General features: G+C 43.6%; 1 protein-coding gene across 1 annotated transcript in view; it reads left to right on the plus strand.

The window, feature by feature from the left end:
- The first annotated feature begins 6 nt into the window (after positions 1-6).
- Kcnmb4 (potassium calcium-activated channel subfamily M regulatory beta subunit 4) overlaps positions 7-16,056 on the plus strand; it is a 56,016-nt gene continuing 39,966 nt past the window's right edge. Inside the window, exon 1 of the mRNA XM_005358041.2 lies at positions 7-413. Within this exon, the coding sequence (XP_005358098.1) occupies positions 78-413 (336 nt within the window). The 5' untranslated portion in view covers positions 7-77. The remainder of the gene's footprint in view (positions 414-16,056) is intronic.

Raw genomic sequence — 16,056 nt, forward strand, 5'->3', positions numbered from 1 at the left:
CCCGCCCGAGGCAGTTGAGCTCCGCGCCGGGGGCGGGAGGGGGCGGGGAGCGCGCCAGCCGTGGAGAGTGGGGGGCGATGGCGAAGCTCAGGGTGGCTTACGAGTACACGGAAGCCGAAGACAAGAGCATCCGGCTCGGCTTGTTCCTCATCATCTCCGGCGTCGTGTCGCTCTTCATCTTCGGCTTCTGCTGGCTCAGTCCCGCCTTGCAGGATCTGCAAGCCACGGCGGCCAACTGCACGGTGCTGTCGGTGCAGCAGATCGGCGAGCTGTTCGAGTGCACCTTCACCTGTGGCACCGACTGCAGGGGCACCTCGCAGTACCCCTGCGTCCAGGTATACGTGAACAACTCCGAGTCCAACTCCAGGGCGCTGCTACACAGCGACCAGCACCAGCTCCTGACCAACCCCAAGGTAAGGACGCGGGAGCTCCCGCCTAACGACGCAGGTTAAAGGCCAGCATTGGGGATAGACCCCAGGGGAAGATTCGGAGTGTACTGTCCTTGCTAGAAGAACATAGGAGACACTAGGTGCGTGCACACATCTGTGGAGCTGCTGGGCTCCAATCCTCGGGGTGTGTTTGCCCGCGGGGCGATGGTACCCAGAGTCTCTCTGCAAACATTAGCTGTTCTTAGGTTTTTGAGCTCCCTCCAAGACCAAGTGCAGCACCCGCTGGACGGGTTTACCTAAACTCAAGGGGTAAAGAAAGTTAACTTTTTCTCCAACATAGCCACGGGTTAGCGGGGACCCAGCTACTCCAGTGTAAGGTCAACAGGCGCCTGAGCTTCATCTGGCCTCAAGAACTCCCAATGACGTGACCTTTGAGAGCTTGAAGGGAGGGGTCTCTTTGCTCCTGGAATATTCTTTGCCAGTTCTAAACAGAGGTTTTTAACATGAGGTCTAAAGATGGGCTATTTGGGGGAGGGGAAGGTAAAGGAGGGGATCAACAGGAATCCAGTGAGAAATTCTGATTAGGTTCGGTTTGTTTGTTTGGTGGGGGTGGGTCCCAACCACTTCCAAGTGGAGATAACCAGGAGCAGTTGGAGAACAGTAAAACTTACTGAAAATAGAAAGCTTCTCGGTGAAATATACCAAGCACAGCCCTTTCCTGACAACTTCTTTTGTTGTCACAAGCAAAAAAAAAAAAGAGGAAAAAATAGATAAAACCTGGTTAGGACTTGTGAGCTTCTGGAGAGCAGAGAGGGAGACTCAGAAAAGTTCCCAGGGGGGAAAAAAGCACTTATAAAAAGCACTGCCCTCAGCCCGTGAACTAATTGAGCTTTGCAGCGCGTCTGCTTCTGCAGGAGGGTTCTTTGATGCCTTCGGTCTTTTCTGCCACCAACTAAAGGTGTGTCTGTTTATTTAAGTTGCTGTCACTTTTTACTTTGTGAGGGCTATGCTTGAAGACCGAGCAGGAAACCGTTCCAAAGGGAAGGGATCCTGTACACACAGGAGTGCGTTCTGTTGAACGTGACAAGATAAATTAATCTGAATTAGCGTTTTAAACGAGCTCACCGTCGCTGTGCAGAGAAACTCCAGAGTAACTCATTAATTTGGAAAGTTAGAAGTAATTACTCTTAAAAAATATGATTGACTCCTCATTGGAAGTCTCCTGGTAATGTATGAAGATTCGTTTGCTTTAAAAAAAATGACCATAATGCAGGCACACAGTAAATATAGAAGTAGACATTTCTAACACAGAAACTAATGGCCAAGCCCTTGAACAAGTGGTAGGATCTCAAAGACAGATGTGAGTTAATCTGCTTAGTGCTTAGTAATCGAAAAAGAACTCTCTTGGATTTGGAAGGTTTTTTAAAAATCAGAATTAAATAAAAAAACATCTAAGAAAGGTGTCAAGTAGCCGTTTACTGATTTAGAAGATACTCTAGTTTGTCATGCAGGAGTGGGCATAGTTGTTGAAACACTGCTAAATTATTCTTGAGATAGTGCTTTAATCAATAAGGAGTTATACATGACCATATACATACTAGTAGATGGTTAATAACTAATTTGGGCATAGACAAATTAGAATTGACCACAAAAAAAAAAAAAACAAAACAAGTCCACAATTTCCAGGCAGGATCTGGCAACAGAAATAAATTGGAATCATTAGGACATTGATTCTTAAATCACTTGGAAGCAACCACGAAGTTTTATGTAATACTAAAGTTCTCTGTTGTCTCTCCACTTGTAAATAATCTCATTTTCCCCCTCAGTGCCAGTTAAGAACTTGGCAGTAGTTGCTTTGAAGAGGTACCAAACAAAATCTTAAGCTAGACTGTCCACAAAATTGTCAGAACTGGGAAAAATGACAATACGTTATGGTCCAGAAAGTGATGAATGACCTCTCCATCAATTTAGGCAAGGTTTCTTCTGCCAAGTATGCACCGTTGTCCAAAATTATGATGTATTGTAGTATTTATAGAACAAACATCACTTTTTTGTCAATTAAGTGTTCAATTTGGAAATTTCTGTAAGCATTGGGTAATGGAAAAATTCAGTGTACCCAAAATATCATGGTAGAGTCAGGTGCATAATAAGTGTTAGTTTCTATGGCGTCCTTGCGTGTAGATAGGTCCTCGTTGCCTGGTCCCATTGGCTACCCAGAGCTTTATCTTAACCTACCTTACTTTTAGTTTTCCAATCTATTCCTTTCATGCCTCACCGGCTTCTCACGTTCTCTCCAAATCCAGCCATCACAGGAAACTCTTAGGAAATCCCTTCTCTGATAATAGAGCAACCTCTTTTTCCTGGAGTTTCCTAACAGCACAGCAAAGGACGGGGAGGGGACAGATGTTACAAATACATACCTCGTTGAGCTGCGGACCTCTGGGGAGAATGCTGCCCTTCCGTTAACAGTTTCTTTAAAGTATCCCTAAGTCCTGATCCATTTATTTATATTTTCATCCTTATTTTGCGAGGGAATCGCTGTGTCTAGTCACGTAGTGTTCAAGTCAGCTAAGGATTTGATTAGGGATGTGACCCGTTGTCTGGACTGACCATAGCATGGTCTTGAGTTTCAGAGTTAGCTGCTTCTTGCTGCTGCTCCCAACATTGCGCTGGCTCTTGGTGACTCACAGGTGTGCGCCATGCTCTCTGGTCCTCAACAATGGCTGCCCCGTGGGACTGACTGCTTGGGAACTTGAAAAATAAATTCTTGTGCTGAGGTTCGGTTTTCTGGCACATTGATTTGATCTTGGATGGAGCCAGAGCATTGTAGTTTTCAAAGTTGTGCAAATAATTCTACTATTACCCAAGAGATGAAAACCAGTGTCTTGGGAAACGCATTCATCTGCTCAGCAAGCAAAGCACTGCACTTCAAAATGAATTCACTGTGATTAATGTTCGTGTTTTCAAGATAAAAGACGCGGGTGCCATTGAATATAGAAAGTGGCATTAAACCAGACTAGAGAAATATAGAAGCGAAGGAAGGGAATCATTTAAAACTAGTGTGCAAAGCTCATTTTAAATTGATTAGTTTAAGTGAAATCAAGTGTGCAAGTTGCAAACTGTGTTGCTTTTGCAGTTACCTGCTTTGGCTGGCAAAGGAAAGATGAATTTAGGGACTGCCGTCTGCTGTGTGGTATTGAGAAGGGTATTAGAGACCGACTCTCCTGTTTAAGGTTTTGTTTTGAAGGTTCCGCCCCCTTTGATGATAACCAAAAAAAAAAAAAACCTCAAAGCAAAGACAAAGTTTGTTTCTAAGAAACCAGTATTTTGAAATTAAAGAGGGTAGAAAACCTTAACAGGGATGGAGACAATATTTGTCTTGAAGAGTATCAAGGAAGGTAGAAGAGAGATCAAGGCATGATGGCTGCTTGTCACCTTAGCAAAGGACCTTCAGACCCACACTCATGTGCCCTGTTCCCACACATGGAGGGACACCACCGCGCCACCTGAGGAGATCCCTGAGCTTTGACCGGCCTGTTCAGATTGATGTACTCCAAGGGGAAATCCGTCAGACCAGAGCTGCCTAAGACAAGAGAAGTGGAGCAGCGCCAACATCTCTATAGCCGTATTTTGTTTACGATCTAGCAGATAAAGCTTGCCTGAAGATCAGAGTGCACAGCTAGGCACACTAGTCAGCCATCCAGGCCAGGCAGTGGTGGCACACACCTTTAGTCCCAGCAGCCACACTAGTTAGCCAGAGAGGCCGGGTGGTGGTGGTGCATGCCTTGAATCACTGAATCACTTGAATCACTTGAAGCACTGGAGAGGAGTATAAGGAGGGATGAGACAGGAACGCGCTCTCTTTTCAGTCTGAAGATTTTGTGGTATTTGTTAGATCATAAACAAAATGTCACTATACATCTCCAGTCTTTATCTGTCCACAAAGAAGTAGCTTTCTTTGGATGTTATTTTCTTTGATGTTATTGTTAAATAATATATTAATTATATGTAATTATATATAGATAGATGATAGATACATCGAGATATAGAGAGGGAGAGATAGATAGATAGATAGATAGATAGATAGATAGATAGATAGATAGATAGATAGATAGACAGACAGACAGATAGGATAGATAGATGGAATTGATCTTCTGGTTTCTCAAATCTACTGTGGCCAAAGGAGGACTTAGATAGGTGCATATGGTTGAGAATCAAAGGCTCCATTTCGCATGTGCCTAACAGGCCCACAAATGAAAGTGAAGCTGTGAGCTTCTGCCCCCAGGACTGTGGCCTAACACAGAGGTTCTCAATCTTCCTAGTGCTGCCCCCAGGACTATGGCCTAACACAGAGATTCTCAATCTTCCTAACGCTGCGACTCTTTAAGACAGTTCCTCATGTTATGGTGACTCCCAGCCATACTCTTGCCACATTATGTAAATACGTTATTTAAATCATAGTGTAAATAGCCATTATTTGACCCCAGAGGGGTCATGACCCACAGGTTGAGAACCACTGGCCTAGTAGAAAGCCATACAGAACATAGGTAACCATCAAAAAAGGCCAAATGCCAAGTTCTATTAGGGAGGCACAGATAGATGTTAGGGACATTTGGAGGGGACGCTATGTAGAAAGCTTCATGGAGAAGGAGACAGTTGCCTGGAGAAGAGAGCTTTCATCTTGGTGGGGGAAAGAGGAGTGAAAAGATGGTCATGGGAGAGAAAAATGCCACCAGCAAAGCTTTAGGCTCTGGGAGCGATGTGTGTGCTGGGGTCTGCAGTTGACTGCTATGGGAAGGCGGAAAGGGAACTTGTGGCTGATGGACTGGTGGCCTTGACTTCAGGAAGGGCTTGGTGGTCACTGGGAAGCTATGCATGAGTCCCATGGAGGCTCACCTCCTCGGTCTTAATCATCTGTGTGTGTCTTGGTTAGCCAGCAGAGGGACTTAATGGAGAGAATTGGTTCGTGTTAAAAGTGGGAGATTAGGGGCCGGAAAGATGGCTCATCAGCTGAGATCACTGACTGCTCTTCCGGAGGACCTGGGTTCGATTCCTAGCACCCACATGGCAGCTCACAATTATCTCAACTCCATTCTAGGGAATTCGACACCTTTTTCTAGTCTGTCTGTACACCAGACATAAATACAGGTAAGACACCCATATACATAAAGCAATCATACGTTAGTTTTTGTTTTTTTTTTAAATGGGAGATAATCTTGAAGTCTGTATGTAGTCCTGGTGTAATTGCTAGGGTCTTTCAGAGTGGAACATAGGAGAGAAGTCAGAATAATGTTGTTTGATAGACACACAGCTGGCCCTGGCTGGTAGCTTTGACTCTAGCTGTGCCATGAGCTTCTGAATGCACATGACTTCCAAGACAAAGGAAAAGGCAGAGAATGGATCCTCCCCCAAATCCAGAAAGGAATAAAGCTTGGCTAGAGTGTAGATATTACCCCCATAGACCTTCCAGTGTCCAGAATCATTTTTTTTAAAAAATATTATTTTATGTGTATAGGTGCTTTTCCTGTAAGTCTGTCTGAGTGTCTGTATGTTTGCCTGGTGCCTGTTAGCCCGAAGAGACCATCAGATCCCCTGGAACTGGAGTAACAGACCGTTGTGAGCCACTGTGTGTGTTCTGGGAACTGAACCCAGGTCCTCTGGAACAGCAACCAATGCTCTTAACTGAGCCATTTCTGCATCCAAAATCGAGACTCTTAATGATGGTAAATGTATGTATTGGTTTGTTGTTGTTGTGGTGTTTGTTTGTTTGTTTTGTTGCTAAGCTTGTGTCTCAGCAGCCAAACTTGTCCAGCAGCCAAGGGATGTTTTTGAGCAGGTGACTAATACAGTCAGGTACTCCAGAATACACTAGACATGATGGTGAGACCCTGTGATTCGAGCACTGAGGGTCCTGAAGCTGAGGCAGGAGGATGACAGGTTTGAGGCCAGCAGGGCCACCATGATAAGGCATTGTCTCAAAAGAAAGAATATATTAATTGCTATCTTCTTATTTTGAGACAAAGTTTCACCATATAACTCTGGCTGACCCAGAACTTGCTCTGTAGACCAAACTGGTTTCAAATCAGAGCTCCTCCAGCCTCCGCCTTCCACATGAGTTAAATTAGAATTAAAGCCACACACCACCACACACTTTGGAAACAATCTAATCTATGTGTTGGAAATTGTTTTTCACACTCGGTCTCTAATCTCTACTTGTGGATACCATTTATGAAAAAAATATTTATAAGGTTCTCCCAAAATCATATATTAAAAAAAATAACCAGAAACTAAAATTCAGGAGATTTGTGATGTTAAATTTTATTTGCAATTTGAGGAAAATGACCTTATTTTTTTTGTCATAAACACCTCAGAACTGTAAAACTTTTTGTGAGATCTTGACACATTTTATTTATTTAAAATGTTTTTTGCTCTCATTCATGAATGAGGATGTCAAGTTTTGTTTCCCCTAGGTTTTAAATTTTCCAGCCTTTAGTAGAACTGCATAATCGGCTGAGTTCCTAGATCAACAGCACATTTATATTACAATTAACATAATTACTCACAGGAAAACACTGAACAGAATGGTGTTTCTGATTACATATGTTTCTACCCTCTTCTCCTGCTGTGCTTTAGCTGTTCTCTAGGACATAAACCAGTGTGCAAAAGACTGTAATTTTGATCTGTAGTAGTGTCCTCTTCAATTCTTTTTTAAAAAAAAATAAAAACCTGTGTTATAATTGCAAATCATTACATTTGTTGCTTTATTACTATCTTGTCAGTAAATGAATTCCAATTAGTTTATATGTTTACAGATTCCAGCCCACATTAGGTTGCTGCAAAGGTATCTGTTACCAAATGACATGCAAAGAGGGTCTGAATTCTTCTCATTAGTGCAGCGGGGCACCTGGACTGTGAAACTTTTTACCCAGCGTCCCCTGGGGAAACAGGAGGCTCTCTTAAGTGCTGAGTTGTCTTGCCAGCCACAGACATGGTTCTCTTTTACTTCAGTTTTTAAATACGTCTTCACCAGTCTCCTCATGGACAGTCTGTTTCATCTTCTAAACTGCTGTTTTCCAAAGTGTGGTCAATGCTCCAGCAGCAGCAGCAGCACCATCTGTGAACTTGATAGAAATGCTCCTTCTCTGTCTCAGCCTAGATTCCATCCAAGTGTTCAAGTCTGTATAGAAAAAAGATTTATGGGCTGCTGTGTAACTCAGTGCTTGCTGCCTGCTTAACATGAACAAACCCCAAGAGTCTCACACACACACACACACACACACACACACACACACACACGAGAGAGAGAGAGAGAGAGAGAGAGAGAGAGAGAGAGAGAGAGTTAATATATAACAGATAATTGAAAAGAGAGAAAAAGAAATGTAAGTCTGTAGAACAAAATTTCTAAATGGTAATTTAACTAACGCACACGTGTGTGTGTGTGTGTGTGTGTGTGTGTGTGTGTGTGTGTAAGAACATATATTAAATGTAAATGGACCATTTGTCCCAATTAAAAGACAGGGATTGTTAATCCAGAAATGCCAAAATAAAATATGTTCTGGTTTTCGGAGTAACACATTAAAAACAAACAAAACAAACAAACAGCACAAGGATGTTGAAAGTAAAGATGTGGGAACGTGTATACCACATCAATAATAACAGCTAAAAGCATAATTCATAATAGCAGCAAAGCGGGAACTACCAAGCATTAATCCACTGATGGATGGATAAATGTGCTGTATGTATGCAATGGGAAATGAAGAATTGAGCGAATCGCAAAAATAGGCCAAGTTTAAGAAGCCAATTGAAGTTCTTTGATTTGCTATGATCTCTGGCTTCGGTGGTGCTGGACCAGGACCTGGCACTTGACTCTCCGCCCTAGCTGGCCACTTCAAGCCAGCAGCTCTTTGTCACCTCCAAGCAGTGGCCTCAGGTCACTCCAAGGCCTCTGCAGCATTTCTCGAGCCTCTTCCATGATAGTTGAGCCTCCCACCCCCGGGCAGGCAAACCAGAACTACCACCAGGACTGGGAAGGTGCCGTCACCCACCAGATTAGCTTAGAGCTCCCCGTCTCTATCTGTGTCTTACTACTTGGACCAGCATGACGTGGCCTTGGAGGACTTTTACAAATCCTCCCTTTCAGAACGTCCTGAGGAGGTAGAACTGATGAACATGCAGAGCCAATCAGGCAGCCCCACCTTCCTGAACAGTATAAAAAAGCCAGACCATGCCGGGCGGTGGTGGCGCACGCCTTTAATCCCAGCACTCAGGAGGCAGAGGCAGGCGGATCTCTGTGAGTTCTAGGCCAGCCTGGTCTACAAGAGCTAGTTCCAGGACAGGCTCCAAAAGCTACAGAGAAACCCTGTCTCGAAGAAAAAAAAAAAAAAAAGCCAGACCATGATAACCAAGAGAGAGTGAGCTGAATGCCAGGGAGTGTTTGTTACCTTTGGGGAAAGTATGACCCCGTCACTATTGGGACTAGGCAAACCAGCCGCAGACAAAAATGCTCCCCACTTCTGAGACTTTATTAAGACTCAGTGCCTAGTGCGAGGTGGTGTCCTTCAAGGAAGCAGCTCGTGGACATGTGAGCCTCTGAAGCTGGCATGGATTAAATGTCTCTTTGACCAGCTCACAGTGGGAGACGGTAACTTCAGGATATAGGTGCCCTCTCGGGTCTCCATGGCAACATGTGCATATTGGAATTATCTATCTTTACCCTCTCTGTAAATTGTATTGGTACAGCCACTGAAATTCTTGAATTTGTATCATTTTTTTCAAAAATAAGTCTGATAGCTAAAACAAACAAAAAACCCAACAGACAAACAAATAAACAACAACAAAACCCCAAAAAACTATCCAACCACTAAAGGTGGCATATTACTGTTGCCAGTATTGATTCCTATACTCTAAAGAACGAAGCGAGTTAGCGGAGACATAAGAGATTTGACTGTGATAGTTAACGCATACAGGTGTCTTTATATCATAATAAAAAAATGTTCTTAAATCTGAATCTACCAACAATCATTGAACTGAACACATTGAATGGGGGAATTGAAGGGTAGGTGGTTTGCATTTTAACGAAGCCATTCATTACACACAAAGGATTTACTATTTTGTTTTGCAAATTTCAGCATTTTGCATAATTTGTGAGGATATTTTATTCAGTAGATGATTGTAAAATTGCCCTATTATTTTGGCAAAAAAAAAATGAAAACAACAACTTTCTAAGGAAAAATGACTGGGGGGTGGTGAGATGGCCCAGTAGACAAAAGTGCTTGCTGCACAGCCTGAGGATCTGGGTTCGGTCCTTGGGTCCCTCAGTAAAGGCGAGAGATGGCTCCCGGAAGTTGTCCTCTGACCTTTCTATGTTGCACTTGTAACATGTAGAGTCCCTGCATGTATATGTATATATGTATATGTATATACACAATAATGATATATTGAAATGCATAATTGACTTTGAAATTTTTTGTATTAGTAAACACAAACATTTAATTTAACTTACGATTTTAGTGGGATATATTTTTAGAGTTACAGAACAAAACATGAAATCATTAGGTAAAGTATAAATATTTAGATAACTTCTTGGGGTGAGCGAAAACCTTTCTACACACAACATCAAAGACAGAAATCATAAAACACTGTTGGCTTTGAATACATAATAGGGAAAGACCCACGCTTTAAAAATATGCTGAAGTATAAACAAAAATGACAAATTTAGGGAATATTGGTGCTATTGTAGGAAAATGATTCAAAAGTCAATGAGCACTCTTGGCAATAAAACACCATCTTTTCAATAGAAACAAGATGTGTGTGAGTATATGCATAGATAATTTGATGAGGATTACTGGTAACCAGACAAGTGAAAATTCTGCATAATCTCAGAATTGTCCAGAAATCCTGATTAGTATGGGAGGATCATGGAAGTATTTGGAGCTCTGGGTTGGGAAAGCCATTGGCGCTCAAAGCTGAATGGACTGTTCTGTTGGAGCGTCGAAGATAAGAATTCTATGTGTGGAGGTGACCGAGGCCAGCTTGTGAAGTCGCCAAGGGAACTTTGAGAGTCGCTCAAAGACTCCGAGTTCTCTAAAGAAACAGAATTGCTAGAATGAATGCATATTAAAAGGTGGTTATTAGGGTGGCTTACAGGCTGAGGTCCAACAATGGCTGTCTTCTAACAGAAAGGCCAAGGGTCCAGTTCGATTGGTGTCTCCACCGTCCCAATCTGGTGCTGGAGTCTGGGAGGATTCTTGGAGAGCTGCTGGGCTTTAGGCTACACTGGAATCCAGCTGCAGAAACAGGGGCCATGAGCTTGCCAGTGAGAATGAGGGCAAGCAGGAAAAAAGCAAAACCTCCCTCCCCCCCTCGTGTCCTTTTATGTGGGCGGTCATCAGAAGGTGTTAGCCAGCCTCCGTGTGGGCTTTCCCACCTCGAATGCTCTGCTTAAGAAAAACCCTTGTGGCTCTGTTGAGCAGATTGGGTTTGCTGAGCAGATGCAGTTATGTTGGCAACCAAGATGATCTGTCGTCCTGAGCCTGGAGAGACGGGTCATCAGTGAAGAGCCCTGACTGGTCTTCCACAGGATGTAGGTTCGAGTCCCAGTATCTACATGGAAACTCCAATTCTTGGGGATTCGATGTCTCTTGGATACCAGGCACACACACATGTAGTGAGTGCACAGACATGCATGCAGGCGAAACACCCACACACATAAAATAATTACATATATAATATATATATAATATGGGTACGTATGTATATATAAAGTATATATTTATACATACCTAGAGTATATACTTATATATACAGATATAAAAATATATATAAAGTATATATATACATATGTATATGTGTATATATGTATAACAGATTCACACTTATATGGTAAAATATTATACATTAAATTTGCTAAAAATATGTTTCTATAAAATAATGTTCATTATATATTATTTTCAAAAGTAGGTTACAAAACAGCATGTTTCATATTTGTAAAATATAACATACACGCTTGTGGTTTCATCTATTCGTACCCACACCACTAATTTTCTATCTATTTAAAACTCCTTCCATTATATGTGGTTTCCATTTTGCCCTTTTCTTTTAGCTACTAATGTACATTATTTGTCGATAAGTAGCAGGGGTGTAACTTCCGCTGAAAGGATATTCATGTAAATGTAAGTTTTTAGATGGAAAAAGAATCTTTTCATTCATCAAAACTGGCTATAGACTTCATGTACCCCTCCCCCCATAGGCTGGATGTCCCGATACAAGAAAAAAGAGCTTCAATGAACAATTACATGTTAAGATGAGCTGAGGGAGACAGGAGTGCAGGAGAATGTGCACTGGGGGAAAGAGCTGTTTGGTTTTGAAACTTGCCTGCCTGAGATTTGATCTTATAAATCTCCATTTTATGTAATAGTACGATAGTCTACTTACTAACCAGTGGATAACATGGTATCTTGATGGCCCATATGGAACCCTGGAAGCCTTACTGAGACCCAGTAAGAAACCAGTGGTTTCTCAAAAGGAGAATGGTCATTTGCCAAAGAAAGAATGGTTCGCTGCACACCACCAGGACTCTGTGGAGGCTGCATATGCTTCTGGCGCCAACCTCTTCTTCGCTCTTGGAGGCTCAAGTCCTTACGGGAAAGTGGAGGTCGCTTCCTGCCCTGTGGCCTGGAACAGGTTTTTCTGCTCTGCTGCCACTAAAGCTGGCAAGGGTATGGCTTCCTCGGTAAATGGGTCAGAGTCGCCATCCGAAATGTGGATACAGGTTTCATCATTTATATAAGGGAGCCCAGCAAGCTTTGTACTTATGTCTTTGTGTGAACAGCGTAGCAATCAGCTCTGATTTGGGAAGGATACCCAGAAACCGTTTAGACCAATAGAGCCCAGCTCCACGCTGACGTGACAGGTCCTGGATTTCTACCCCCTTGACATATTTCCACTTTCCTCGGGAATCTAGGACACTTGGTGCTTCCTGCTTTCCCGGCCCAGTCAGCACAGCATTATGACCGCACAGGCAGTGTGAGGTTGTGTGCGGTGGAGGAGGTTCAGGTTCCTGTAGACTAGAGCACAGCGGGGCTGATGTGCTTCTGAGCAAGGCGGTAAAATCTTCATCTCTGTGGGCTCCCAGTCCACAACGATGGAGGAAGGCGTGTTGACCTGATAAGCCGGAGCCATAGGATAGTCCCAGGCAAGTGGACTTGATCTACTAGACTGTGCGTGAAAGCAGACTCATCACAGGATGGCTTAGCCGTAAAGTGACTCTCCGAAATTTGCCTTCTTCAGGAACCAAACACACAAGTTGAATACAGGTGCTACAGGAATATCCGCCCTCCCCTTTAGCTTCCGCAGTTGCCTAAGAGATGCAGAAGTAGTTTCTCCTCTTCCTGTTTGGGTGAGAGATGTCTTCTTAGAGAGACATCCACCATAATGTCCTCACATCCATGGGTAAGGAAATCAGCTGAATAGAGCAGCTGTGGGCTGTGACTCTTGGTTCTGGACATACATCCGTACAGAAAATATGGCAGCAGCCGTATTTTCAGATGTAAAGAAACAGCATACAAAGTTCATGGACTCCTGGGCTTAAGCATGGCACAACCCCACGCTGTACTTCATTCCTTCGCTCTCTGAAGTCTCACGCTGAGTGCACATAGTGAAAGGGTTGAGGTCAGCAGCGAACCTGTGTCCAGCAGTACTGTAAGCACCTGCCGTTCCCTGCTGTGTTGGTATTCTGGTCAATGTCTGCATGGTCCATTGGGGAAAGTCAGGATGTGTTCAGCTGGTGCTACTTGAAGTTTGGACACAGGGTCTTTTCTCAAAGATAAGCATCCCATTGCCATGCATTCAAGCACTTTCCAGTCTGGGATAATATGAGGGAAGTGTACCTTTCATTGCACTGGTACCTAAGGCTTCAGTTTACTAAAACTTCAGGGATACAGATTAAGACAAAACAAAACAAAACCCAACACCCCTGTCCCCGAAGTCTGGGTATCTATTTTGCCTTATTGAGTTCTCTAGTTCATTAGTTATTGCCAAATATTACGGAAGATCGAATTGATTCGGCTGTGTTCACAAAAATCTGTGGGTCAGGAAGTCAGGCAGGGCACAAGGAAATGGGTAGCGCGTGCTGCCATGGTACCTGGGGTCTCAGTGGAGAGATGCATGCCTGGAAGTGGAGGCACCTGCCAGTCAGGTGCTGCTCAGTGTTGCCTGGAGACCTCAGTCCCTCCGCAAACAGACCTGGCAGTGGTCCCTCTGCTGTGTTAATTGGAGTTTCTGTACGGAGCCGTATTTTGATACCAAGGACAAGGGTTCTGAAGAGACGCCAGCCGAGAAAAGTCGCACCTTACCATTTCTGTCCTAGCCACTGTCTCGTCCACAGTCTAGGAAGACGAGACAGGCTCCACCCCTTCGTCTGGCATTAGGGGAATGCCAGCTGCACACTGCAAACGTGTGGATGAGAGGGGATATATAGGGAACATGCGTTCTGCCACAAATAGGAGCACACGATTTTTCATCATTGCGATCCATCCTCATACTAGGGGACTGATCAAGAGGACTAGGATTTGCTAGCCCCCTTCATGCAGAAGTTGGGGTGCTAATGTTTAATGGAATATGCATCCACCCATGCACGCACTGAGTTATGTACCTTGCTGTATTCATAATTCACTGTGCTCTCGGCAAGGCTGTCTGAATGTGGGCACGAGCATTAAAAAGGTTGTATTTCTTGTTGCTGTTCAATATGGTCATAAGACGGTTGGCTGTCTCCCAGAGGAACTTGTTGGGCTTGAACCCAGGGCCTTGTGCATGCTGAACTCATACCCTGCACTGAGCCTCACCTGAGACCTTCCTCAAGGACTTGGACTCATCACCATAAGCTTCTGAACAATTTTTACGGTTGTTATTACTGAAACCTATTGAACATCATCCAGATTGAAGTCTCCTGTTTTGGTCTGGCTACCACTTAGATTCAGCATCTATTTTTAGGAAAGACGGGGTGTTTTTATTTTCTAACGCTTAGGCTAGATGAACTTTTTTCTCTTGAAGGTGGAATGTCATTCTGAACTTTCCTGAATTTTAATAACCACCAGCATTAGCAGTTCCCACCAATCTAGAAGCATCCTTTTGTGGGCGAGTGGAAATCTTCCCTGGACGGGAGTGAGACCTCCACAGCAACCCTTTGGTGGATACCAGGAAAATGTGGGCATTTTTCAGTGCCATCTTCCATGCTCCTCTCCATCCAGCATACGGGCTGACTCATTCTTCCTGGAATATCCATACGTAGTCTTGGCACACGACGTCTCTTCTTGGAAGGTCACCTTCCCAACCCATTTTCTAACAAGCAAATTCCCGTGGAACCTTGGTCATACACATCCAAAGTCACCTCTTCTGGGAAACCCTCTCCCTCTCCCACCCCATCATGGCTCAAATGTTCTCATTCTTTTTTGAAATCTTAAATGTCTGGGTGGATATGCTCCAATCACTCTGTGCGGCCTGCTTCTGGGAGAAGAGGGAGGGTCTCTGTGTCCCACTCAGTGATTAGGGAAATCACTGAGTGTCAGTTTTGCAAATTATCAGTTTTACGACTCCATCATTCCATTCCAGGTGGCAGTGGTGCGCGCCTTTAATTTAATCCCAGCACTCGGGAGGCAGAGGCAGGTGGAGTTTGAGTTTGAGTCCAGTCTAGTGTACAAAGCAAGTTCCAGGACAGCGTGTTACCCAGACAAATCCTGTCTCAAGAAACAAAAAAACAAATAATAACAACAAAACCCTTCTGTCATTCCAACATAGAAGGACTGTTAAAGATGCAAAGTCCTAGCCTTTGTGAGGCAGGTACAACAGGAGAGAGGTGGGTCTTTTTGATAGGTAATTCCAGTTGTGGAGTTTGCAATTGACTTGACTTTGTTTTATAGCCCACAGATGTTTTCTGATTATGTCATCAGAATGATCAGAGGGCCAGTAAGATGGCTCCATGGGCAAAGGACTTTCAGATCTGATGACATGAGTGTGATCCTCAGGACCCACTGAGGTGGAGAGAGAACCAACACTAGCAGGTTGTCCTTGAGTGTTCGTGTGTGTGTGCCTTGGCAATTGCACACCTTTATACAAACACACACACATACACAATACAAAACTGTATTTTTAAAACTAATTTTTAAAAGCTGCAAATCTGAGTAGGCATGTCTGGTGGTTTAGATGAATGGCCCTTGTAGGTCACCTGTTTGAATGCTTGGTCCCCAGGGGCGGGAACTGTGTAGGATGGATTTGGGGTGTGGTCTTATTGGAGGAGGTGTGCCACTGGGGCGGGGCCTTTGAGATTTCTCCGCCTCCTACGAGGTGTAAGCTCTCAGCTACTGCTCCAGCACTGTGCTTGCTGATGGCTGCTTTGCTTCCCAGTGATGTGCATGGGTGAAGCCTTTGAAACTAAGCCAGTCCCCGTGAAATGTTCTGTCTTCGAAGCTGCTTTTGTCATGGCATCTCTTCACAGCAAGATAAAATTAATCAAGGCAACCCACAACTTCAAAAAAAAAAAAAAGATAATGTATTAATAACTTGTTTTCTAGCCAAATTTATTTGGAAAATACTTAATCCTAGTATTGTCTTCCAGGGATAGTCAAGTGAAATCATAAAGGAAAGCAGAGGAAATTTTTTCTCCACTTCTTTT

Source organism: Microtus ochrogaster, chromosome 24, assembly GCF_000317375.1.
Source record: "Microtus ochrogaster isolate Prairie Vole_2 chromosome 24, MicOch1.0, whole genome shotgun sequence".
Lineage (NCBI taxonomy): Eukaryota > Metazoa > Chordata > Mammalia > Rodentia > Cricetidae > Microtus > Microtus ochrogaster.